The sequence below is a fragment of the Miniopterus natalensis genome, chromosome 19 (assembly GCF_054644295.1).
Source record: "Miniopterus natalensis isolate mMinNat1 chromosome 19, mMinNat1.hap1, whole genome shotgun sequence".
Lineage (NCBI taxonomy): Eukaryota > Metazoa > Chordata > Mammalia > Chiroptera > Miniopteridae > Miniopterus > Miniopterus natalensis.
In genome coordinates, this window is record NC_142099.1 from 9,620,462 (window position 1) to 9,647,759 (window position 27,298).

General features: G+C 47.0%; 1 protein-coding gene across 1 annotated transcript in view; it reads left to right on the forward strand.

Annotated features, from left to right (window-relative positions):
- The window catches only part of NOTCH2 (notch receptor 2), a 125,917-nt gene that overhangs the window by 69,070 nt on the left and 29,549 nt on the right, over window positions 1-27,298 (forward strand). The window contains exons 6-14 of the mRNA XM_016223344.2: window positions 11,349-11,582; window positions 12,890-13,045; window positions 13,463-13,651; window positions 14,584-14,697; window positions 15,514-15,627; window positions 17,209-17,442; window positions 21,198-21,308; window positions 25,375-25,567; window positions 26,976-27,121. Of these exons, the coding sequence (XP_016078830.1) occupies window positions 11,349-11,582; window positions 12,890-13,045; window positions 13,463-13,651; window positions 14,584-14,697; window positions 15,514-15,627; window positions 17,209-17,442; window positions 21,198-21,308; window positions 25,375-25,567; window positions 26,976-27,121 (1,491 nt within the window). The remainder of the gene's footprint in view (window positions 1-11,348; window positions 11,583-12,889; window positions 13,046-13,462; window positions 13,652-14,583; window positions 14,698-15,513; window positions 15,628-17,208; window positions 17,443-21,197; window positions 21,309-25,374; window positions 25,568-26,975; window positions 27,122-27,298) is intronic.

The window sequence follows — 27,298 nt, forward strand, 5'->3', positions numbered from 1 at the left end:
CAGCTCTCCTCTCTAACACGACAAGCCTGAAATGTGGGCTAAGACTCCCTTGGCTGTCGCTTGCTCCAATTTCAGGAAAATTTTTTGGCATGAATCAGCTCGGAACATACTGCCAGAGGAGCTGCGTGAGCCCCTTACGGCAGGAAGTGGCGTCTTTGCACGCTGGCATTTGGATTTCGAACTGAACGTTCCCACTCCAGGCTGGCCTCTGGTTGGCTTCCCTCACAACCACTTTTCTGTTCTTCTTGGTTGCGAGTGGGAGCTATTTAATTATATCTGGGACTGTGGAAGTTCCCTTTCGCGTCCTGGATGGGGAATGGGAAAACACATCTCCCATTTCAGCTTCTCTGCTGGCAACTCGCTTGCTTGCGAGGTCTTGATAATAAGCCTGTTTTGGGGAATTCTGCTTCCGCACCCCAATTTCAATTGGCTATCAGTTGGGAAGACTGCCAGGGTGCTAACCACCAAGCTGACTCGTGGTTGTATTGGTGGCAACAGGGATGAGTGGCTAGTATACCCCCCTCCCCCCCACACACACTAAATGCAAGAGGTGGGACTGAGGGATCTTTTCTGCCCTTGTCCATGACTCTGTCTGGCTCTGGCTACATTCCAGGCAAGATCCAGTTTCACTTCCAGGCTTTTAAAGCCCCCCCCAGAATGGTTGTAAGGTAGCTTCACTAACAGAGACTTACTGAGTAGCTGTCGCATTCGGATGCCATAAGAGACGTGAAGACGTAGACCGATCTCTGTCTTTAAAGGAAGATCAAACTGACTAGAAAGAAAGAAGTTACATGACCCCGGTAGGAGGTAGAAAGTATGAGTAGACGCGAGTTTGAAAGAGGGATGGATGGGAATTGGGGACCCTCCAAGTACTCCATTGGGTGAGGGGGAAGCTGAGAAGGGTTAACGTCTGCTTTGAATCTGAGTGATGGGAGACTGTGGGGACTGTCAGAGAAATGGGCTAGAGATGATGGTGAGGTTGAGGTGAGGTTTCCAAGTGAGAAACATTCAGCAGTAAGACCCAGGAGGTCAGAACAGAAGTAGGGACCCAGATTCTGAGTCTTGATTTGGGTTGCCCTGGGCACGTGTCAAGCCCGTAAGGGAAAGTGCATGGCGTGAGAGGAACAGAGTGTCAGGACCTGAGCTGTGAGAGAAATGTCTACACTAAAGGACACGGGCGAGGAAAGGGATCCGGAGAAGGAAGGTGAGCAGAGGGCATGTGTGGGAGTATGGAAGAAGGCCCCCATTATGGCGTCGCTGAGTCGGGTGCATTTTAAGACTGTGCCCTTGACTCACCTCTGCACGCCTCTGTCGTGGCACCCGTGGTGGTTCTCTGCTCTCCCCGGTTCATGCACTTGCTTTGCCTCATGGACTCTCAGCCTCCGGAGGCCTGGGAGCTGGTCTTACTGACGGCAACATCCCCGGGTCCAGTTTCAACATGATGGCTGTTGAACGAACGACAACCGGGAGACTCAAATAAGAATGATCATTGCACAGAGTTCATCAGAATTTTTGAAGTCATTGGAAACCTTCGAAAATGTAGTTTCAATGTGAAGGAGAGAAAGAGACCAGATTGCGAGGAGTTAAAAAGAAAAGTGGGTGTTGAGGCCGGAGGAAGGGGAGGAGTAGGCAGAGTCACGTACTCAGTGTTTCGTACACCTGGAAAGGGGAGAGGGCGACACAGGGCCGGGGCTACGGGAACAGAAACTTCATTCATGTGACCGACCAGAGAACCTTGGCTAGACTAAGGGTTGAGACAGCTGGAAGGGGGTTGGCTAGTGAACTGGGTCCTTTAGGAGGGGCTCACTCTGACGGGGTGTAGTGAGGGATAAATTAGGTGAAATGGTCGTTGGGCATGGGCAAGGAGAGAGATGGGACGCTACAGGCAGAGAGTGTACCACGTCGGACGTCTTGGAAGTGGAACGATGAATGTCATATAATGAGACCCAGAATGTGAGTATGTTTGTGCTGTGGAGTAGACGTGGAGGTCTGTTGAGCTGAGAAAATGAACTCTTGGCTCAGATGACGTTATTGGTCCCCAACCCAGATATTGATTTCATGGGAGATGGGAGAGGAAAGAGTGGAAAGAACATGAACCATGTGCTTAAGACATTTAAGGAGGTGGAAATGGTCCATGAGGACAATAGGTAGGCGTGAGGTGATTTTAAATTATAGTATTTAGCATTCTGCTTACTTTTAAAGGTATGCATGTTTAGAAAAATTTGGATTTGAGTCCATTTCTCTATTTTTTTAGTGTCAAAACGGAGCTGTATGCTAATTGCCTTTTCTGTAAGATGAAGAAAATTGTCTCTTCACTCTTCAGGTTTTGTTTATGTGATCCGGCATTTTAAAATTCATATTATAGTATTATTAGTATTGAATTTTAAAATCTTATACATATATTTTTAAAATTATTCTTGATATTTATACTGTTTTATAATCCACTTTATAATGTTTTAGACTTAGTTCTATGTGTAATTTGCTTTGTGTTAACTACCAGTACATTCATATCATAACCTTTTCATTCCTAGAGTTATTTATTTTATTTTATTTTTTTCAGTTAAATGAGTACATCTTTATTTTTCCCCCCAGAAAAGTTAAATGTTGGCATATCTTCAGAGTTCTTGGATTTTTGGAAAATACCTTTTGGTTTAGTTGCCTTCACATACAAATGGCATCTTGCCTAGATGTTGAATTCTTGGGTCACACATTAATCTTATCAAGTTTCTAGACGTCCCTTTACTTCTTCTCATGAGTATTATAGGGAAGTGAGTATTATAGTGTCAGACAAGCCAAGGGCTCTCCGTCTCTCCTCTCTCTCAAATCAAATCTGTAACCTGTCTTGCTTATAGGCATTTTTGAGCCCTTTGGAGAAGCAGACTCGTGTATTCTCACCTTGGAAAGTACCGTCTTTTTCATTTGTTCTGCATTTTCAGGACACCTGTTACCTTTACATCAGATCTTCATTCTTCCACGGTCGAAATCTCCTCTGTCACTATTTTGATTGGCTGTGTTTCCCTTTGCATTTCATGAGAATTTCTTAAGCCTTTCCTTCATAACACTGATTTATTTTTCTTCAATATTAGTTCTGTCCTTTTTAGCTTCCAATTCTGATTTTTACTTTAACTGCATTTTATTTTATATTATTATAATATTTACTCATTGTATCTAGGTCCTCTCTGTTTCTGCAGTTCGTTTTTCCTCCCAGGGAAGGGAGCCCAGCAGCGCCATGGAGAGGGAAGGAGCCAGAGCATGGGCCTCCTAGCAGGGGGACTGAGGCCTGGCACCGTTTTCTTCTGCGCCAGGGCTCAGCTTTCGGAACGTCCGGCGTTGGCACAGCATCCATCGCTCGCCATACACAGTCTGAGCCTGGGTGCTCTTTGGTGCTGCTGCATCCAGAATTTGCCTCAGATGCACCAGACTTTCTTGTTGCTGTAGAGACCACGGGAGCCCGGGAACTCCCAGAGTTTTAAATTGCTTTTGACTGGAAGGGTGAGATGGAATTCAGTCCATTCTCCCCACAGCAGTGGCGTGGGCTTTTTGAGCACAAATGGGTCCTGTGGTTTCTTGGCTCAGAGCACTTCGGCGGGTCCTGCTTGTCTCTGGATGGAGTCCCAAGGCTCTGCGTAGAACTCCCTCTGCAGCCCTGTCTCCCCGATGCACGCCTTGTAATTGAACCACACTGATTTTTTTTCCATTGCCTCAAATGAGCCACGTTCTCTCTTCTGTTCAAACCTATGCACATACACTTCCTTAAGCCCGAAATACTCTCCACTCCATCATGCTCTCACACATACACACTCTTACACCACCTGGTTAACATATGAAGTCTCTCCCCACCCCCTTGCTTCAGTAACTTAAAGTTTATTCGGCTGTAATGCAGCTTATTCTGACTTTAAGGTAGCATTAGATGGCATACTTCTGAGTCTGCTCCCAAGATACTCTGGTGTACTTATCTCTGATTTAAGATTTGTGCAATCTCTGGCTCTAGGGAGTCATCTGGGTTTGGATTACATAGCAGTAAACAAACGGATAAAAGAACTTTAGAAATAGTTAAAGCAGGAGACACCATGACCTTAGAGTATGGAGCCAAATACTGCCATTACTGTTAATGTTTGGATGATAAATTCTTGTTGTTAATGCAAACTTAGGTGATTTGAAGGGGCAGTCTATAGGAAAGTGAATTGTCAAAAAAGTAAATAAATACCCTGCCTTGATACGAGATGCCATTAGGTCCCATAATTATAGCTTCCCAGTGAAACATATTATCCTCAACTGGACCTGGAGAATGTAACCCTGTTCTGCCTTCCTGCTCTGTGCTCCCAAGGCTGCATGTACCTTCTGGAGCTGTTACCGCCCTCTTTATAATTGTTTGATTGTAAAACCTGCATTTGTCTATAAGTTGTGCTGGGTAGAAGCCACAGCTGTTTTATTCACTACTGTTTATAATCCCAGTGTGTATAGGTCAGGCTTGGCACGTAGTATATACATACTTGTTGAATAAGTGAATGAATGAATGAATGAATGAATGAATGAATGAATGGGGGTACGGCATTTTCCATTTGTTTCTGCCCCACCCTCACCTCTCCAAATTTAGGGCTGTCATTGGGGATTTACTGATGAAGTAAATAGTTACCACCCATTTCTTCTAGAAGGAACAGTCTAGTAAGGAACACAGTCTAGTAAGGAGCACAGACATAAATTAGATAATTATTTCCAAATTTTGAACTATAATAAATGCGTTCAGGAAAAGGAAGAGAGCATACTAAGAGGCAGAAATAACTGAGCTTGGGGTAGGCGTGTGCCTTTGAGAAGGTGGCATGTCAGATGTGGACAGCAAGTCAGAATTAGTTAGAGAAAGGTGAGGATAAGAGTTCCAGGCACAGGGAACAGCATGTGCAAAGACCTTGAGGGAGGAAAGGTTGTGATAATTTTGAGAAGTTGGGAAAAAGCCAGAATGGTAGAGCTAGTGGTGTCTGAAAAAGCCAGAATGGTAGAGCTAATGGTGTCTGAAAAGGAGAGACTGGAGAGGTAGGCAGAAAACCTGGATAGGATTTAGAGCCTTATCCTAAGTATAATGGAAGTCATCAAAGGGTTTAACAGGCAAATGGCACAGTCCACTGTACATGTTGATATCATTCTGGTGACTCTAGAAAAATGCATAGCTCAGGGTGCAGGGAAAGCAGGCTTATGAGGAGTCCAGAAAAAGGTGACGTCGTCTAGGAATAGAGGCAACATTCACGGTCACTGAGATTCTTGAATTTACCCGTACATGTATCCCTCACCCTACGCTATCCCTTTAGCACTGCATACCCCAGGCCTCGTAGATGCATTTGTGCTTGTGTATTTGTGCACAGACATTCTCTCATTAGGCACACCCTGTGGGCTCTAATATTTATACAGAATGCTCCGACCAGCCTCAGTCCCCAGCAGGCAGGCCAACCTTGTCCTCTGGTCCTTCACTCCAGCAGCGGAATGGAAAGTCCGTGTTTAGAGGAGCAGGTTTGGTAGGACAGGGGTTCTCAGAACGCTCTGCTATGAAATGGAAAGCTGAAATTCTAGCCCTCAGGAGCTTGGGTGACTGCCGGTTGGGAGGGCATATTGGAGACTGGATTCTCTTGATTTAACCACAGAAGAGGAGGTAGCAGGGTCAGGGCAAGGGCCAGCCAAGCTCTTTTTTTCTGTGTGCTCTGTGGTGATTGCCGTTGCAATGAGAGCTGACCCTTAGCAGGGCCATTGATGTGATAAAAGTTTTTCCCACACACTTCACAGTTGAGAGATGACTAGGAAGGGAGAGGGCTTCTTCCCAAAGGGCTGAGGCTCAGTGATCATTTCTTTTCTTTTTCCCCCCTCCTCCTCTTACTTCTCAGTCACTCGTGACTCCACGTCAGATTGATGGTTTGTTTGTGGTATCCTGAGAGAGCCACAGCGGGCTGTTTGCATCCCGGCATATTGCCGCTCACCATGGTGCCTGTTTCGTGGTCTGCAGCCCACTGGGCTAGAACCTGATGCTGATGAGGCCCAGGTCATGGTTTCCATCTCAGCACAGTCCTCTTGGGTTCCTTGTTATATTTACGGCCACAGTGGTACCCATAACATACTCTGATTTTCAGGCAATAGGCTGGGGGCAATAAGAGAAGATTGGCATGAAGGTGACCCTCCTCCTGTAAAACCAGTACAGCAGACTTGCTTTTCTAATGGTGAATTAATAGCGTCATCATCCTGAGTAGCACTGCTGAGGCCTTTTGCTCTTCCCTGTGTTTTTCGGTCCTGCCTTGTCCCTCAACAGTCTGCTCAGAGCCCCCTTCCCCATGTTGCAGATCAGCTTGATCTGCCATCAGCACTTAACCATTTCCATTTTTAATTTTATCTATTTCTAATTCTCCTTCCAACTAGCTGTACAAACGTGGACGCATCACTGTCCCTCTCTGGTCCTAGTTTCCTCATCTAAAAATGAGCACATCAGATTAGGTCTAAGGTCTGTTTTACCACCGATACCAAGTGTCTGGTATAGCGAGTGACATGTAAAGTGAGGTGAGTGGCAGACACGGTCCCTGCCCTCATGGATGTGAATTGGGAGATCTGCCTAAGTCACAGGAGAGGTCAGAGGGTGAGAAGTGACTAGCCATCTACATAAGATGGGGAAGAATAGTCGAGGTGGAGAGAACAGGATATGCAGAGGCTCTGAGGTAGGAAAGAAGTTAATGTTTAAGGAACTGACAGTAAGCCATCATGGCTGGAGTAAATTGTGTTCAGGTAAGGTATGTACTTGAGATATATTTATGAGGCAAAACCATCAGCCAGAAAATTATCAGTAGCTACCAAAGGCTGTAAGCATTTAAGGGGTCAGCAAAGGATTGGGTAGTGTGACATCTCATGCCAAGTTAGCCCAGACTCCTGGTGGCAACAGAGAAGGTACTTTCTAAAAACAGGCGGTTTCTTTTTCTTTTACACACAGAAAGTGGGAAGGGCCTCGGTCCCAGCGTTAATGGCTGTAGCCTGCGATATCTGGCAGGTGAAATTACCAAGAGGGGGTCATTGATGCCCTCAGAACCTTGCCTACCTGAGCTTCAGACAGCCTATTTTGGAGCTCACCAGCAAAGTGTGTGTGTTGAGACAGATGCCGATGCGTGCTGAGACTTGTCTGGACTGAAGATTTAGTAGCGTGGTCAGGCACGGAGACAACACAGCTCTCCCTTTTCACCAGAGGCTTTTATGTGTTAGGTAGCTCATAACTTCATGCTCCCTCCTTCTCTCCCTGTTAACAAGAAGCCGTTGGCTTTTAGCGCCTCCTATATTCTACCGGCAGACTAATCTTCAAAGGCAATTTTGGCCCTGTCTTTCCCCCACCCATGAACCTACGATAACTCCCTTTGCTTGTTGCATCAAATTCAGAATTCATAGTCGAATTCAAAGCTTCAAACGAGCTCCAGACTTCCTCCTTGTATTATTTTACTTTTATTTTTAGTCCTACCTGAGGATATGCCCATTGATTTAAGAGGGAGAGGGAGGGAGAGAGCGAGAACATCCATTGGTTGCCTTCTGCATGTGTCCTAACCCGGGCTGAACCCAGCACCTTTCAGTATACGAGACAATGCTCCTATCAACTGAGCCACCCTGGCCGGGACCAACCTTTCTTCTTTTAAACCCCAGCCAAAGAATATACTTTAGTTGTTTTGATATCTTCAAGACCTGACCTTACCACCCTCAGTGAGCACCTCCCTCCAGCCCAGGGTGTCGTGGGAAAAGCTGAGTGACCTAAATGCACCCAACCCCTCCAGATGATCACCAAGGAGTTTTCCTACGTCAATATGTAGTGACCTGCCTGTGTTCATTTCTAACGAGGGTGCTCTTTAATTGTCTCATGCTCCTGTGCCCTCTCGGTGTGCTTTAGGACCTAGGATCAGGGACCTAGTCTGTAGATCTTGTTGATCAAATCCAGGGCCGGATACTTAACTGCTGCTGTAGAATGCAGTAGATTTAGAGTCAGATTGATCTGGCTTTGAATGGCAGTGCTCTCACTTACTGGTTTATGACCATGGGAAGGTTATCTTACCTTTCTGAGCCATATTTGTTATTTTTAGGCTTCGGCATTGGTTTCCTCCTAGGCCGAGAGGGTAATGACACGAAGGAAGCACAGTGCCTTAGTAGATTTCCCGTTAGGAATTTTTGAACAAGCAACCTAGGGGCCCCCGGGTTACTATTTTCTACCTTCTGAATTTAAAAACTATTTGATAGAATTGGAATTAGGAGGAGGAAAAAAATTCTGGCAGAAGTGAGCTTGGGAAGGAATGTTGTTCTGGAGAAATGTGCCCAAAACCTAGAGAAAAACAATCCATTCTGCAGAAAATTCTTATAAGCCCGTGCACTCTTGGCTCCAGATTTGACTTTTCTGGTGAACAACATCTGACAGATGTATAGTCCTAAGATGTTCAGTGATGGTATTTAACCTTCAAAGTCAATCTCAAGACCTCACCTGACCTCATTAAAAAAATAATGAGCTATATACCCAGAAGTACATTTGGTTTTTGGATGGCAGTTTGCACTCCTAAGTTTCTCCGGTAATCGGATTGTGTGGGTCGTGACTAATCTTCACCGTCTTCCTCCTCTCCACTTCCCCAAGCCCCTGTGTGCCGGGGAAGCTGAGCCACGCAGAGTTGGTCTCCATAAGCTGAGATGCACATCTCAAGTCTTTGTTAGGCATTTTAGTGTCAGGTAGCTCTAGTTCAAATCCCAGTTCTCCTTGGGTGCAGGAAACTGCTCAGTAGGCAAGTTATTTTACCTCTCTGAGCCTGATTCCTCAGCTAGAAATGACGGAATTTTTGTTGCGGCTCAAGCACAATGCCTGCTTCGTAGTAGGCAGTCGGTGACTTTTGGTTTCCTTTCCCAAGAGTGCCACACTGGCATTCCGAGCACTGTTTATTTACCTAGTCTGTCTCATCACAATATTTAGTGTCTGGGTATTATAATGCATAAGAAATATGTGAGATATTTTTAAACACAGTGTCTTATACTCAGAATTATCACAGAGCCAGTCAAAAAGAGAAAAACAACATCCACATTGCTCACATTCAGCAAGTCATTTGATTTGAGGGCGGCTTAGATATTTAAGTTAGCGTAAGTGTAAGTGACAAGATTCTCAGTAACTTCCAGGTTGCAGCAACTCTTCACCTACTTCTCGGTCATGTTTTTATTTCTAAATCCCGCCTGTATCCTAATTACACACCTGTCTGTATCTGAGGTAGCATGTCTGTCAGTGCAACAAGGGAGCAAAGCTTCTGTAACAAATGACATCATCTGCCCTGGGGGAAGTCATTGCCAATGCACGCAACTCAGGCACAAATGCAACTCACACGACTCATGCACACTCACACACTCACTCACTCTGTATTCGTTAGTACTGTGGGTTGCAGCGGACAGATCCTATTCTGAAATTAGGGAAACCATTGCAAGGGACATCTCCCAGAATAGCTATGCCCCTGAAAGGGTTGGAGCAGTTGGGCTTCGGGAACAACTAGAACCATGAACTTGATTCCTTTCTCCCCCGTGGACTTCTCATTGTCTTCGTAGACTGGCCGCTTCATCCCTTTATTCCGCGTGGCAAAGGGTCCCTAGTCCAAAAGTTTGGAAAGAGACACAGCGATATGTAACTTGTATCAGATGCTCATCCTGCACCAGTCAGTTATGCCCAGGAGGGCATGGTCATGTAAAGACACAGTGGCTCCTTCAAGAATTATATAGATGAAGTGGGACAAGGAGAGGAGCACAGAAGGGGCGTGCGGAGCACAGAGTTCCCGAGGTGCTCACACACCCATCCCGCCACCCCAGGCGGTGGGGTCTTAGCTGGGAATACAAAAAATTACTCCCGAACTGAGAGGTTGGTTGCAGCCAAGTAATGGGAGACAGATGTGCAATTAAATAACTGGAATAGAGTGGTGTTGGTTTTGTAATAACGGGTGTAACAGTGAGGGTGAAGAGTGGTGTAAGAATAGAAGTAGAGCATGGGTGGTCAGTTAGGTTCGATGGGACACACCAGCTTCTGCTCGCAGTGAAGCCTGCACATTGCAGGCTTCTTGGAAACACTTGAGCCAGTTGAATTACTGTCAGGTACCCTGGGGACTAGGGATAGCCTTGGCATTTTCTGAGTAGAAGTGTCATGTGCTTTTTTATTCAGAGGCCTCTTCATCAGAATACCTTTCTGAATTATTCATTGAGTTCTTTTACAGAGCAAGAATTAGGGACAGCTTCAGATTTTTTAGTTTCAGCCACTTGTTTGTTGCGTTGTGTTTTAGAGAATTCAAATGGCCTGAACATTCGTTCCCTTTGATAGCTCTCAAAACTGGTATTAAAAGACCTCCAATAAGACCAATTCATCAACTTGTTCTGCACTTCAGCTGGCCTGGCACTGCTTGCTAATCACAAATTCCTTGCATGCATGTTGAAGACATACTCTTACTCCGTGTCATGGGTCCCGAGAGCCTTTGCCGTGGTCTCCCCTCCATTGCTCTTGTAGCGACCTGCAATCAACGGCCTTGTGTTTATCACCTCCAGTTTGCCCTTTTTCAGGCAGAGCATACTGGTCCCTTTTCCATCTTCTGTTGTATTGGGTCACCTTTCTGTGTCTTAGCCCACAAATCTACGTCCTTGAAGCGTGGGTGCCTCAGGCTGAGCACAGGGTGCTTCAGTGTCATCATCTTGGCTCTGGTTTTCCCGCCATATTTTACCGAGGCTTTTATCATCCTTGATCTTTGCTCTCTACCTTTGCTTACCCTCAGCTTCATCTTTGAAAATTAAGCTTCTTATTTTGAGATAATTACAATTTCACATGTAGCGGAAGTATTAATACCCTTCACCAAGTCTCCCTCGGTGGTGACATATCCCACAATACTGCTGTGCAGTGTCATAAACAGGTTATCAACACTGATGGTCAAGATACAGAGGGACTGCCGAAATATTTTGACTTTCACGTTCCATCCCTCTCATTTTCCTTACTCGCCTCTTGCTTTTCTCCCCTCGCTCTATATAGTCATTGTCCCAGGGATTTAACTGAATCAAGAATCCTAAAAGACTTACCTTCTCTTTGACAGGTTGGCTAAATTCTCATGTTGTGAGGGTCCCTGGGGATAGTGACTCCCTTTTTTATTTTCTTTAAATCACTTGCCTAGAATAAATATCATTTGGATGGCTTAAGGTGGCCTTAAAATTCATGGGGGAACCTGATCTGCTGTGAACTCCGCTTGCCTTAATTTCAGGCAAGTCACATTCGGGTGAAGAATGTGTGGGGGCTGCTATGCTACTACTCCTTTGAGACCTAAGAGCCCTGATCAAAGGCACTTTCCCCCCCAAAGGACAGTTCTGCACGGAGGATGTAGACGAGTGCCTGCTGCAGCCCAACGCCTGTCAGAATGGAGGCACCTGCACCAACCGCAACGGGGGCTACGGCTGCGTGTGTGTCAACGGCTGGAGCGGAGACGACTGCAGCGAGAACATCGACGACTGCGCCTTCGCCTCCTGCACGCCGGGCTCCACCTGCATTGACCGGGTGGCTTCCTTCTCCTGCATGTGCCCAGAAGGAAAGACAGGTGAGGCCGGCAGAAGGGCAGAGCTGGGCACTAGGGAAGGGACCCCTGGGCATCCAGGGTTTCTGCCTCCTTTCATTCCGGCAGCTGTGTCCTTGTAATTACCACCGGTAGGCACGTATCACTCAAGGTTGTTCTGGAAACGTAATCGCTAGCCAGGGTGCTAGGAAGTTAGTCTTTTCCCTCATCACTTCTGGCTGTCATCTCAAGTCTATGTACCACAGTTTTTCATCCTAAAAAACGAGTTAGTCGCTATTGCCTTGGGAGCATCTATGGACCTCCTTAAGATCTTAGGCTGAAAAGCACCTCAGAAATTAAGACAAAATTACTATTAAATGGATGTAAGCACTTCATATTAAGAAGTCGCCCATTTACTCAGAAGGAGTAGGCAGGACGGAAGCATTTAAGTGCATTCCTGCTCTCAATGTCATAGAAATACTCCTCTAAGGGTGGATTTTTACTGACTTCAGAGTTAACATTGCTCTAGCCCCTCAGCGTAACAGCTTCTGGTTCTAGGCATAGAGAGCAATGAAGAGAAGAGTGTCGTGGAAGCAGGTAGCTTAGCTGAGAGAGCTTTGTGCCCAGCCACTCTGAAATGTTCTCATATCTATGCCTTTGCAAGGGCCCCACCTCCAGCTTTGTGGAAGACGCCTTAGCTACCTGTTCTTAACCTAATTGCAGAGTGGAAAATCCAGTTCCCATGTGAACTATGCAGAACATGGGGCCTGCTAATATCTTCAGAGTCCTGAGGGCACTCGAGCCAGGAATGTCGACACTATTAAAAGACTGCCCAAGCATAGGCTGATGATGTTCAGCTGGGTTTTTTTTTTTCTTCTGGGGCTAGTGAAATGCCGGTGCCGCCATGATCACCAGGTAGCATGATTTTGGGAAAGTAGGTTGCCAAATAAAATACAGGATGCATGCAGTCTCCTCGACATAGAAGAAAATCATTTCTTGTTTACCTGAAATCACTGTTGAACTGGGCACCCCCTAATTTTGCTTGCTCAGTCTGGCAGCACGGTAGGAAGGTTATCACCATTGTCCTGTCTCTGTCATCTAACCATCTCATGTATGGCCTGTAGGAAACTCTGTCCTTGAGGAGGGGCCTAGCCCAGGGTTAGGCTGAGGACACCAGGGTTGTCTGCACAAGCTCCTTACTTTGCAGCATGTTCCTGAGAAGGGGTCAGCCAAGGGGAAAGTGGCCTCAGTCTCCGTAGTGGATTTTGATGAGCCAATTTAAGGTTTTCCCTCCTCCGTGAAAGAGACAACTCTTCTCCAGTGGAGACATTTTCTCTTTGTTCTTGTGACAGGTCTCTTGTGTCATCTGGATGATGCATGCATCAGCAATCCGTGCCACAAGGGGGCGCTGTGTGACACCAACCCCCTGAACGGCCAGTATATTTGCACCTGCCCACAAGGCTACAAAGGGGCCGACTGCACAGAAGACGTGGATGAGTGCACCATGGGTGAGTTCACAGCTTTCCTCTCCTCGTGTGTCTGCCGAGCTCAGCGCATTTAAGCTGAAGCACATTTTACTCTAGGAGCATGTTTTCCCCAACCTCAGATCTCCTGTTACATGCCCACTGTTTACAACTGTCCTTTCAGCGAATCGTATATTCTATTCTGAGAACAGAAACATATGGGCGGTCTGTACTTATTCTTAATGTAAAGCCCAACCGTAGAGACAGTTTGGACAAAAGAGCAGCAGAGACGCATGAGTTGAGATTGCCCTAATTAATTTGTTCACAAGAAGATAGGAAATGGAGAAGCAGGCCATGAAGTGCCTGGCCCTAATGATTGTAACAATGAGACCCACATCTGTAGCCCACACTTAGGAAACTCTGCCGTGCTCTGATCTTGGTCGTTGGCTTTGTCTCTTTCAGCCAATAGCAATCCCTGCGAGCATGCAGGAAAATGTGTGAACACGGACGGTGCCTTCCACTGTGAGTGTCTGAAGGGTTATGCAGGGCCTCGCTGCGAGATGGACATCAACGAGTGCCACTCGGACCCCTGCCAGAACGATGCCACCTGTCTGGATAAGATTGGAGGGTTCACTTGTCTGTGCATGCCAGGTACTTGGGCCCATGCGAGTGTGGGGTCTAGACAGGAGAAACTAAACTGTGCCTCTCTTAGGGGGAGCACTCAGGACAGCGTGGCCATACCATGAGCCCTGTCAGCATCTCCTTCCCAGTAATGACAGGGCTCCCAGCCAAGGGACCCTTGAGGAGTGAGGCTGTCCTAGTGTCTTAGGGCTGGGAGGACCCAGTTAAACAAGCCCAAAACTCAGATACGTGTAACGGAAGATTTCAGAAGGGAATGTTTTTATGCAAGTATTCTTGAATAAAATATTTACCATAAGAATCTTTTAAATAGCAAGCTTTCCTGATTCCCTTACGTATTGCAAATACCATGCCACTCCATTTATAGAATTAATTTTACCCATTGTTATGTTGGGACCTGCCATTTCTCCCTGGTGATGACACATGATTAATTAGTTGTGTGCTGGAGCTCTTCTGCAGACACTGTTTCTTGGATGGTCAGAGAGCACAGCTGAGTGCAGTGCACAGTGAAGGCTGACAGTGCCTGGGGGCCTCACTAAGGATGCCAGTCACTGTAGCCCAGGGAGGCCTCCTGACCTTGACTTGCACCCTGAGAACAGCAGCATCTCTGACTTAGCTGGTCTTTGGGAACAAGCAGTGGGGATCCCCCAGTGGGGGTCCTGAGAGCAAAGCCCAGACTGGTCAGAGAATGTGGCCTAGTTTCTGTTGGCCTCTAGGTGTTACCAGTGTCTTTGGAGGTAACTTCTTCCCCTGTTCACAGTGACATGGATGTCCCAGAGGATTCCCTGTGGGATCTAACTGTCACCATCGTGGCATTGTCCCCTGTCCTCTACAGAAATGTCCCTGCTCATAGAGCACGTCGTCATCTTCGCAAGTTTGTGCTTCCTTGGCTAGAATATACCTTTCTCTCTTTCTAAGCCGCTTGTGTGGTTTGTTTTGTTCAGGTTTCAAAGGTGTGCATTGTGAGCTGGAGATAAACGAATGTCAGAGCAACCCTTGTGTGAACAATGGGCAGTGTGTGGACAAAGTCAACCGCTTCCAGTGCGTGTGTCAGCCTGGTGAGTGCCCACCGCCTGCCCCTGTCGTCTTTGAAAGCACGAAGCTGACTGACCCCAGGGAGGAGGGGAGAGGCGGGGGGAACGTGTGTGGGCTGTGCATGAGGAAGTCATCCGAGGGAGCATTCAGCAGAGGAGAGGGTGTACAGACACGGGGCGTTTGCTGCAGCTAGTGTGCCTTTCCAGCCCTCTGCTGCCGGAAGTCCAAGTCTGTTCTGAAAGGCCCGTGACCTCTGTGTCTGTGCGTATATTTCAGAAAGTGCGTATCTCACAGAGGCTTTAGTTTCAGGCTCTTCAGGACTGTGTTCTCCCCCACCACGGGTCACAGTTCTCCCCCCCCGTGGGTGAGATTATTATTTTTAGACATTTCACCTCCGAGTCTAGAAACAGACAACACAAATCAGTTTTTCCAAAGAATGCTCCGCCTCCTCTTTTGCTCCCCAAAGCTATTGTTGAAGACGTGCCAAAAGTTCTGCCAGACGCTGGAGCGTCTTCCGTTGTTTTCAGAGAGAGGGTCCCAGTTCCTCCGACGCTACACTCACTTGTTGGAGCGCTTCCCCCGTAACCATTCCGTCCGTTTTAACTGGAAGTGAAATGTGTGTGGGGAAGAAACAGAGGTAGACACACACATAGGTGCCTCTGGTGCCCTGAGCGTCACCCAGTTATCCTGTTTTCCTGCTGGGGGGGAGAATTTTACTTTTGCTGACCCTTTGGTGTAAACCCTGCCAGTAACAACCCAACGCTTCTCGGGCATCATTCTGCTGGTGAAGGAGCACATAGGATAATCTTGTGCCTGTGTCACCCCTGTGCCCTTTCAAGGTTTCACTGGGCCGGTTTGCCAGATTGACATTGATGACTGTTCCAGTACTCCCTGTCTGAATGGGGCCAAGTGTATCGATCACCCGAATGGCTACGAATGCCAGTGCGCCACAGGTAAGATTTTTCTCATTTTTTGCTCCCCGGGTAGGTCCACCTGAGCAAGCAGGAGCCTGTCCCCTTCCAGCTGCCCTCCCAGGCCAGCCTCTGAAAGGGGCTATTCTGTGTTTAGGGAGATCCTCTTCCAGAATATTTTTTGCTGCTCTGTTTCCTTCCACAACACCTGCCTCTTTCTCCACCACAGTGGTGGCCTGGCCTGGACATTTCCATTTGGTGTCCATGTCCTTTTGGGACAGATTTTGGCAGCAGTGAGTTTCCAGCTGGCTTGACCGACTCCTTTGGGAAAGGGAAGAATTCCCGTTGAAAGTGATTTTTCACTGGGGCTTCTCAGCAGGAGGCTTGTTGCTGTGTTTCTGGAGGCATGTGATTGTACAAAGGCCCAGAAATCTAAGGGCTATTGTGTGCAAACACAGAGGCTTCCTGCATACAGGACAGTCCCGCCATGGGAGTCAGGTGTCCCTCAGAACAGGCTAGAGAGAGTCCGCTTTCCTGCATTCTGCTACCAGAGTGAAAAGGACTCTGTTTATAAATGTTCTGCATTTCTGACCTGTGGCCATGTTTCCCGTTTGGGAGTGAGCTGAGCCAGCCAAACATCCCCTACTACACATTTGCCTCTGCCCGGACCAGTACTGTAGAAATGGACGAGACATGATTAGAAAAGGTGATTTCCTAAATTTTTTTTATCCCACTGCCCGAGAGTGAATGAAGTGAGGAGTATAATTCAAGACCTATTTCTTTATTTTAGAAAATGGGTTCTTAAACAATTTAAAACACTATGTGCATTTTTTTCTGATCACAGAAAAGCAAACTATGCCATGAAAATAAAGAGTATTTCCGTAGCACCGGAACATGACCACTTCGGGGCCTCCTTAGATGAGGCCCTGTCCAAGGAACCACTTCATTCCCTTCTCTCCGCACCAGCTGCTGTCTCTGGTGGGAGAAGTTCCAGGTTCTGTCCTCGGGGGCCAGGTTACGCTCATGGGGAGTAACCTTCACGGGAGAGAGGTGAAAAGGGAGGAGAGCCTACATGGAGCCTCCTAGGAGAGATTTAATGTCGCATGACGGGGTTTTTATTTTTCCCATCTATTTAGCTTTAACTTGTTCATTTATTTTACTCAACAAGTATTTACTGAAAACTTACTATATATGCACAGTACTCTGGGAGCAGTTGAGAGGAATAAAGGAAAGTTATCTGTTCTCTGAATATAGTACCTATGTATTAGGTTTGGGGGGGAAAGGAATTTAGAGGTGAACATATACAGGAGAAATATTGAGAGCTATTAGCCACCGAAGCCCAGTACGGAGTGAAGATGCAATTGGAGCATCTCTACCATGACACCATCGATCGCTTGGGAAAAGGTATTTGAATTCTACGAGTTTGGCTTGAAGAACTTTATTTTAAGCACAGCTCTCTAGCCCGCCTTCTAAGTCAGTCAGGGCCAATAGTTTCAAGTGCTGGTTCCTGCAGGATGTGTCGAGGCCTGGGAGGAGTCGGGCAAGGGGATGTGGCCACGTGCACGTTCAGGTGGGAAGGATCTGCCTTGGGTTTTAAGCCTCCTTGGTCAAATTCCTTCCAAGGGTTCACTGGCGTGTTGTGTGAAGAGAACATCGACAACTGTGACCCGGATCCCTGCCACCACGGCCAGTGCCAGGACGGGATCGACTCCTACACCTGCATCTGCAACCCAGGCTACATGGGCGCCATCTGCAGCGACCAGATCGATGAGTGTTACAGCAGCCCCTGCCTGAACGAGGGCCGCTGCATCGACCTGGTGAACGGCTACCAGTGCAACTGCCAGCCGGGCACGTCGGGTAAGCCCGCTCCCGCTCTTGCTCCGTCTCCTTTGGGGTTTCCGCTGCTTCTCAAAAACAGTCTACACAGATGTCTCAGACTTTCTTGGCACGTCCTTAGACACCTAAAACGCAGTCCTTTTTTCTGAGAAGCACAGCCAAAGCCACAGCCAGAAACATCTCAGAGGGAGATGGCTCTAGCCAGGGAAGAAATTAGAGACAATAGGTTTACAAAGCTGGTGATTTTATGTATGTGTTTTCCCTGAAAGGAGGCATACCACTTCAAAAAAACTGAAATTATTTAAAGTTGAAAACCTTCTTGCTTTCGTGGCTGGATTTTATTGTCTTATTTTTTTCTATAACCTCCACCACAGGCTAATAAAGTTGTCCCATCTCCCTTCAACCCCACACCCGGTCCCTTTAGTTCACCCCCCCCCCCATAGTTTCCAATAGTTTCCTCTCTATTTCAGAGCCGAGTGTCTAGTGTGACGCTTTTCTTCTGCCACTTGTCTCTGGTGGGCTTTGGGCACTGGTGGGGATTGTGAGGGGGAGGAGAGACTGCAGCACCCCGATCATTGGGAATTAGAATGCGGGGCCACCATTCCGCGTCCCGAGCTCGCTGCCGTTTCCTGCCTCGGGTTGAATGACTGTTGGCTGTGAGGGCGTGCTGCTCCTTGCTGGGGAAACGCTGAATTATTTTCTCGGGCAGCAGCATTTCACAGGTTTCAGTGGATTCTGTTTCACTTATTCGAGGAATAATTATGGTCACAACTGTGGTTAATGGACAGAGAAGTACTATGTCTCAGATCAAAGGAAAATGTATTAGTGGAAGATTAACTAGTGTGTGCCTTTGTTAGAGGGGAACCTGCCAGTACAACGGAGTGATTTATTGAGAACTCACTGTGGATTTAAGGAAAACGGCCTAGGTAGGGGGCAAAGGTGGGGGAGGTGGTGAGCTGCCCTCGCTTTATTTTGTTATTTCCAAACGCATTCCTTCAAACTTGTCAAGGGCCCTGGGCTTCATCCAGGACCTCGCACATGCCAAGTTTGAAAACAAAGTCCTTTTTCAGTTGCTCAAGCATATGAAAAACATCCCATGCCTTCACAGTTGAAAATGCCTCCCCCTCCCCACGTTTAGATAACTCACCAACAGGGCTGAATAGATCTTTGTGAGACCTTCCAAAAGCAATTTGCTTCCGGGCTGGTCCCCAGACATGAGAAATTGCAGTACAGAGAGAAATTTGAGAGATTTACAAGCCATTGAATGGATGCCTTTAGAATGGCGGGCTGTTTTAGGCCTTGCTACCGTTCCCATTATAACAAGTGCACTGGAAACCTGGGTGGGTGGGGGGTTAGCAAGCACTTTGTTTTCTCTGCGATTATATCACTGTGGCAGGATGTATCAGGTGTGTTCCCTGGGGAGGACAGCGAAGGCAAGGTGTGAGTAGCTGTCACCGAGAAAGGCAAGAAGTGGGTATGCAGGCAGCGTAGAGAAGGAAGGTCAGAACCTCTCAGAAAACTGCCAGATTCATTCCTGTGGCTGTCAGGAGCATTAAAGCAGAGACACCCAGGCAACTTAAAGAAATGTTGTAATGCATGGAGGAAGGCTGGGCACGTAGGGCCCTGGATTCAATTAATCGTTATGAATAAACTCTCGAGTTCTGGAGTGAGAACCCACCACCCATTCATAATATGGCCCTAGGTTGGTAGGTTGGGGTTTGGATGGGCATGTAGACAGAAGGGATACTTTGCAATTTTCTGGTTATAACTGTGGTTTCTCACTCACTGGGCACTGAAAGTGGGGTGCACTACCCAGAATCACTTCTTTCACCTACTCTGTTATGATGGGACACTGTTTTAAGTAAGTTATTTTTGGTTTGAAGTCACAGGATCCAATTTGACTAGCTTAAAGAGCTATTAGCAAGCAAGCAAACAACAAAACAAGCAGAATTTAGTGAAAGCACAAAAAAGCACCTTATGGATTTCAGGTGAGTTTGGAACAATAAGGCTTTGCAGAGATTAGCAGGAAGCAGGGCCATTTGCAGACCACGGGCCACACAGTTCATATTCCCACATGCCAATGAGAGAGTCGCGTTGGCCCAGCTCGGGCTGGGTGTCTCTTCCTGCTCAAGTAAAACGTGGTCTTGGGGGCAGAGCCACACTGGACCACCTGGCTTTCTGGGGCCTGCTTGGTCAAGTGGGGGTAGGTGGGGGCTGTCAGCCAAGGGCTGGACACCTCTTAAAGGGATCCACTTGTGTACAGGGAATGTGGGAACCCTTGCCTCCTTTGTGGGTAGAGAGAGGGGCAATATGGCTCATCCCTCATGTGGTGTGGTGCGGAGTGTCCAGTCTGGAGAGCCGGGTTCACGCCCCATTGTGGTTCTGTGATTGTACACGTCATGAGGAAATGGGTGTAGCACAGCTTGATTTGGTGGTTGAGTTAGAAGATTAAAGTTATGTAATGTGGGAGGCGGAGTACTTTACACATAATTATGGCTCGGGACCCCTCTCGCTGCAGCAGGAGCTTTTCTCTCTCCTCTCCTTCAATAAATTTTTGCTTTCCCTTAAAAAAAAAAAAGGTTCAATATATTTTTGATGTAACTATTGTTACTATTAATACAAAGTGAATCAAAATTATGGCATTTTGTCATGGATGTTTCATTTGTTAGTTTATAATCCTTATTATTAAGACTTTATTTTTTAGACTTTTTAAACTACCAAGCTATTCCTCTATGATATCCAAAAAGTATCTCTAAATCCAGGTTAAATAAATCATGAAATATCATGCATCTTTTTACCAAATAATGCTAACAATAATGATTGGTATATCTCTACTGTTTAGTTAGGCATATCTTTAGTTAAACTTTTCTTAGCTTAGCCAAACTCTGCAGTTTGTTCTGGGAATAGAGCAGGAGGAAGGCAACGTACTCTAGGAGGAAGTTACCAGACTCTAAAATTTCTGCTGAGCTGTAGCCCAGAATAGTGACTGTCAGTTTAGAGCTTATGGTGGTGGATACACGTTCCAAAATTCTAATTTTCACGTGAAAGCTTAAGTTTTACCTTTGGAGCACAGTATTATCAGTTGTGTGTGTGTGTGTGTGTGTGTGTTTTCTTTTGAAATGACATGTTTACCTTTTTCACTTAATGTAAACTAAATAGTTAGGTCTGAATAGCCCTGGTTTGTCTGTCAGTTTTTCTTTCCATGAAAATGGGATTCCATGAAAAAAGCAACTGTTTCCGTTCAGAACTAAAACAGTCACACGCCTGCTTTTCCTGGAGACACCTCTGTACTTTGGCCACAGAGCTGCTTTGTGTGTATTTCCCATTTCATCACGCAGAACAGTAGACGTATATACACTCAAGGGTCAAGATGTAATAAAATGACAAAGTTAATAATTTTGACTTCACCAAAGTCGTTCTTAAGTGAGCCCATCTCTTTCCTTGGTTTTCACTGTGAGTGCGTGGAGGTGACGAACACAGTGCCCACGACTGGTGCAGTGCCACTGCTCTGATTCCCACTGAGGTGCCAGCAGTCCTGCCGCCAGGAGTGCAAATGCCAACGCGGTGAAAAGGGCACATAGTGGCTCAGCACGATGAGGAAGATGGACTTGCCCTCACGATCCCTCCGACAGGGTCTGGGGGCTGCGCTCGGAGAACTGCTGCTTTCCCCGGGGCTGGCTGGGCGCTCTAGCTTTCTTAGCCCTCAGCGTCGCAAGCGGACACCCTTGCATTTCGGCGGTAATGTTGCATGGCTCCTCTTTCTTGTATCCCTGCAGGTGTTAATTGTGAAATCAATTTTGATGACTGTGCAAGTAACCCGTGTGTCCACGGAGTCTGTATGGATGGAGTTAACCGCTACAGCTGTGTCTGCTCCCCAGGGTTCACAGGTAATGCCGTTTGTCGTGGGAGGTCCCACTTACAGCCGCGTTACTTGGTAAAAGGGCATCTAAAGGAACACGACTTAAAAAATGTTTCCTGTTTCTTTGTCTCTGGGAAGGTTAGGCATTTGTTTCTGTGCTTCTGCGGCCCGGTTTTCTACTTACAGGCCTTCCCTAAACTGTAACATGAAACTTCTCATTAGTTAGGGGCTTTAGACCATGTGTTTATAGCAACCTGAACAGAGCTTGTAGTTAGACCCTGAATTTGTCACTCACTGTGCTCGAGTTCTGTTGCTTGCAAAGCCACCTTTATTTTTCTACACTTAGTGGCCAATGCCCCCTGTAATGGCATAGCCAACGTAAAATTCTGTGAGAACACTAAATGCTTTCTTCTGTATTTCTCCTTCTGGGAGCGGGCTGGATGAAGCCGGAGCCAACCTCGTTTGGTCCGCACAGTTGAGATATTTTTCCTCCCCAAGAGGAACAAAGTAAATGCCTAAAATAAAGTTGGCCAGAATCCTTCCTAAATTATAAGCAGCCATAGCATTGCACGTCTCTTCTCTCTTTTGTTAATCAGATTACCTTTCTCTTTGACTCTCCCGATCAGAAAGTGCTAGAGGCTACTGAGGAAACCGGAGGCCCCTTACAAGCCCGAGGGCAGGCACTCTGCCTCTCCTAGTCTCTCTAGACTGCTGTACACATATGCCAGCAGGCCCTAGCATATCATGTGACCGTTTAATAAATACCATGTGGTCGTTTGCAACCAATGTGAGAAACTTCCCTCAGAGCTTTTTACTAGGATGTCAAAAGGCATTCGGAGCCAAGTCAATATCTGCCTCCCACTTGCCAGGAACTTGCATTCCCCTGCGTTTCACAGTCATTTTCTCCTGCTGTGTGTGTGATCGTGGATGCTGGAGAAGAATGTTGGTGGCCCGCACGGGTCACTGTCGTCCCTGTTCAATGGGAGATCCCTCAGAAGACAGGGATAATGGAAGCTGTCATATTCAGTGCCCAGCACTGCTGGTGGTGGCCAGATATACTTCTGTGTCCTGAAACTTGTTAATCTTTGACAGCCCAACAGAATACACAAAACTCCCTGCTAGATAGGATATTGGTGCATTTTTGTTAAATGAGTAATAAGAAGAGAATAGTTACCATTTGTTAAAAACTTATTGTGAGCCAGGTGTTAAATTAAGTGCCTGATCTCATTTAACTGTCACTGCTGTGATCATTCCCACAGTATTGATGGGAGACCCGAGCTTAGAGAGGTTGAGTAACATTACCAGTGCTCTGCTCGAGGATTCCACCCCAGGGCTCCTACTCGAGAGCCCATGCTCATCCCACCTCCCCGGACAGCCTGGGTGGTATATAAGCCTTAGACTAGATTTCTTCTTTCTCTTTTTCTTTTTTGGGAAATGTCCATGAACCATAGCCTCTCTCTTTTTAGCATTTGGCAAACCAGGAAGGTCAAGGAGGGAGCACATACGCTAAAAATATTCTAAAATAAACTTAAGGTGTAGTATGAGACTACATAAGCAAGAAATGGAATGTTTTGATTCCTGGGTGGTACCCTGTTCTTGGAACTGTTTTCTAGTCTGTTTCGGGGTGTTTTTTTGTGGGGGAGGGTTTTAAGTCAGCTACTGAAAATATCAGTCAACTGTGGTATATACTTAGAGCTGTGAATGTGAGGTGCTTTAGTCTTTCCTTTGTTTTATTTTAATGCTACTTTTTAAACAGATTTAAGGGAGTTTTAAAATTAAATTTATTGGGGTGATGTTGGTTAATAAATATATATAGGTTTCAAAGCAAACTCCCAAGAGTTTAAAAGCAAATGAAGAAAACTTGGGAGGAGGTGTACATTCTATAATACATCACCTATGTGTTTACCACCCGAAGTCATATCTCCTTCTGTCGTCATATATCTCACCCGCTTTCCCTCCCCCCCCGTGCCCTCTTCCCTCTAGTAACCACCATACTATTGTCTGTGTCTATGAGTTTTTGTTTTTCTTGTTTATTTGTTGGTTTCAGTTTTATATCCCACATATGAGTGAAATCATAAGGTCCTTGACTTTTCCCATCTGACTTGTTTCGCTTAACGTGATCTTCTCAAGACCCATCCGTGTTGCTGCATATGGCAGCATCTCATCTTTCCATGGCTGAGTCGTATTCCGTCGCGTGTATGTGCAACATCTTTATCCTGTCCTCTGTCGCAGGACACTGTGGTGGTTTCTATGTCTTGGCCACCGTGAGTATGCTGCAGTGAACGTGGGATACAATATCTTTACAAATAAATGTTTTCAAAATATTCAGGTAGATACCCAGTAGAGGGGTTGCTGGGTCATATGGCAACTCTATTCTTAATTTAAAAAAAAATTATTTTTTTTTAATTTATCCATACCGTTTTCTGTAGTGGCTGTACCAGTTTACGTTCCCACCAGCAGTAGACGAGGGTTCCCTTTTCTCCACAACCTCTCCAGCACCTGCCGTTCATTACTTGTCTTGTTGGTAACAGCCATTCTGACAGGTGTGCAGTGTCAGCTCCCGCAGTGGACTGCACAAGGGCGCACCTCACTCTCTCGGCTGAAGATGGCTTGAAAATTGATTCTGGAAAGAGTTTAAAAGCAAATGAAGAAAACTTGGAAGGAGTGGCTTCTGAGAAGATGCTTCCAAAAAAGAACAGAGAATGAAGGCTTTTTCCACAGTCTCCACCGCATGGCAGGCTGAGGATAGCTCATGTCTTGGTGCCATTGGCCAACATCTAAAAAAACCAGAGGCTGAGGCCGAGGAAGTCGTATTTTAAAATAAGTTATTAATAAAACACTTAAGAGGAAAGCAGCAACCACTACCAGATTATGGGCCTTTAACCGCAAGAACCGCCAATCGAGGTTTAGAGAGCAATGGAGGGTGAAAAAAATGCTAATACCCATACTTTAAAAGGGTGTGTATCTGTTTCATTTGGAATTTCCTGTCCTAAATGCAGGGATACTCTTTCTTGAAAAAAAAAATGCATGGGCTGCTCTTTTTTCCTGAGGCAGAACATCAGAAACTGTGAAATTTGCCAGTTTACAACTTACTTGTTGCCAGTCATTTACAGAATGGTGGGTTATTTTAAAGTTTTATATCATTTTGAAATATAATTCAAAATGTAACAAAGCAAAACTCACATAACTGGCAAACCCAATTCAGCTTAAAACAATAACTGTTAAGGTTACAGCAGACAGCTCTCCAAAGCGCAGTCTCGGGTATGTCCTAGAGGATGACCGTACTTCAGTGTCAAATATTCTGAGCATTTACATTATTATATCATGATAAGCTGATAATTGTCTGCATCAGAGTTTCTCAAAATGTAGTATTTGAACCAGCCACGTAATTTAAACTGTGGTTTGCAGAACCATCCCCGTCACGGTCCATGGGGATGGGGGCCTAAGAATCTCCTTTAAAAAAGTACTTTCGGCAACTCTTCTTGCACATTTTAGTCTGTGAACCACTGTTCTTGATGAAAAGACCCTAAACTGTTTTCTCAGTTACCAGAGGACCATAAAGCTGTATTTAGAATATTCTTCCCGAGGCAGACAATGGATTAATACAGCTTGACAAGTGAAAGCAAAGTGGCTTGTCTTTTAACGAAACTCACCGTTCAGTTACGGTTTCATTCACTGAGCGTCCCCGCTGCCTGGGGTTAACCGTGTGTGGACGTGCACGGGGTTGACCAACTGGAAAAAGGAATTTTCGGTAAAGCAGCCGGGAGCCGCGATAAGATAAGCGTCCAAGTGCTCCGGTGACTTTGATGGTCTCTTTCCAAACCCCTGTGAAGTCTCCCCTTTTCTAAGATGGAGTGAAGGAGAAATATCCGTCAGAGCACTTCGCCACCGTCCCAGCGTTCAGTCAACTTCACGTCAGAAGACGGTGGCGCTGGCCTCTCCCTCGGTGGCACTCAGGGCTTTGGGGCGTCTCATTCCTTAAATAAGTGCGGCTGGGCGCCCGTGTAGGCGGCGGTGTCCGCACAGCGTATCCCGGTGCTGCGCCTGTCCCCCCAGCAGTCTGGCTCTGACAGAACCGTCCCCCTCCTCTGCAGGGCCCAGGTGCAACGTTGACATTGACGAGTGTGCCTCCAACCCCTGCCGCAAGGGCGCCACGTGCGTCAACGACGTGAACGGCTTCCGCTGCCTGTGCCCCGAGGGGCCCCACCACCCCAGCTGCTTCTCGCGGGCCAACGAGTGTCTGAGCAGCCCCTGCGTGCACGGGAACTGCACCGGCGGCCTGGGCGGGTGAGTAGCCGCCCGCGCCCTCTCACTGCCCCGCGCCGGGCCCGCGGGGTCTAAGTCCGGGCCTTACTTACCTGCCCGCGCCGGTCGGGCACGGGAGCTGAGACTTGGCTGAAGAGTTGGGTTAGCCTGTCGCTGTCTTGCCCGCCTCCCGGGACTGAGCAGATGGGGGAGGAGGAGGGTCTCCCCTCGTGGGTAGGCCGGGCGGGGTCGCCCAGGGCTGGTTTTGCCCTCGGCAGCCCTGTGCTTCCTGCGGGGTGCAGCTCCGGGGGATGCCCTCTGAGCCTTGCCCACTTAAAGGGCAGCCCTGTCCCGGTGCGCGACCAGTGTGCGCCTCTGCCGCAGAGCCCGTCTCGGCTGCCTTTAGACGTGGCCCTGGTCAAATGGCCGCAGTCTGCAAGGCCCGCAGAGTTATGCGAAGGGCTGGTAGGTAATTTTCTAGAACCACAGAGTGTGGCGTTAGGCCCCATGGTTGGGGCCGTCCTGCACCCCCGCTGCGCCTGCCGGAGGACAGGGCTCCGGGCACTGCCGTCGCCATACGGCGGGTGAGAGGATGAAGAGCGTGTTTCGAGAGCCGCGGAGGGCGCGAGAGTGTTAATAACACATACGTTAAAGGGGTGTGTCTGTTTCCTCTTGGAATTTCCTGTTCCGAATGCAAATGGGGAATCCAGCCATTTCCAAGATGAATTTCCTCAGTTTTCCTGCTTCAGGGTAGGGCAGGCTTCAGAGCGTCCCAGCCCACCCACAGTTTTCCTAAGAATCTCCAGACAAGCCGGCCTCCACCTGCTGGTACAGCACTAAGTGCTCGTGATGTTCAAGTTGTGAGCAATAACCACGTACCTCAGATACCTTCCTTTCCCTCCTTTTTCTGCTCGGCACCCCCAGGTGCTTTCTGAGGCGGGGTTCTGGTCAGAACAAAGCATACCTCAGAACTCAGACGTTCCAGGAGGTCTTCAGAGTGGCTTAGAGTCCCTGACACTCATCTACTTTCTGGGTGTCTGTTTTGCCTTAGAAACAAACGACCCTAAGTTTGCTTTACATTAGTTGTATATATAAGAAAGAAAGAAAAAAAACTACAGGTTTACCCATGTATTACAAACATGTGTCTTTCATGTTTGTACCAACCATGCTCTTTACATATGAAAGCTCAGTATAATTAATTAATTTCTCTAGCATCTTTGCGAACCAGGGAAGCACCAGGAAGGAAGGTCATTTTACTCTACGTGGGTCCACAGGATCCACACCGTGTTCGTGGTGATCCACGTACAGGTCCCTAGAAGTGTAGAAATGAGACTAGGTTCCCTTCATCCCCTCTTTCTCTCTCATTTCTTCACCGAGTCCTGTATTCAACTCCGACTCAACTGTACCTTCACCACCACCCCCCATAGTAAAGAACTCTGTCTTCTTTCAGGTACAAGTGCCTCTGTGATGCAGGCTGGGTTGGCGTCAACTGTGAAGTGGACAGAAACGAATGCCTTTCCAATCCATGCCAGAATGGAGGGACTTGTGACAACCTGGTGAATGGATACCGGTGTACTTGCAAGAAGGGCTTTAAAGGTGAAGGCAAAAGTGCATATTTCCATCTCCCCTCTCCGCCCTTTTGCTGCTGCAAAGTGCTTGGCTCACTTCTTTCTTTCCATTTTTTTCTGTCCGTTCATACAGCAAATGTACTTTGAGAGCCTAATATTTATAAGGCACTTGGGAAATAAAAACATAAATAGGTATAGATTCTAC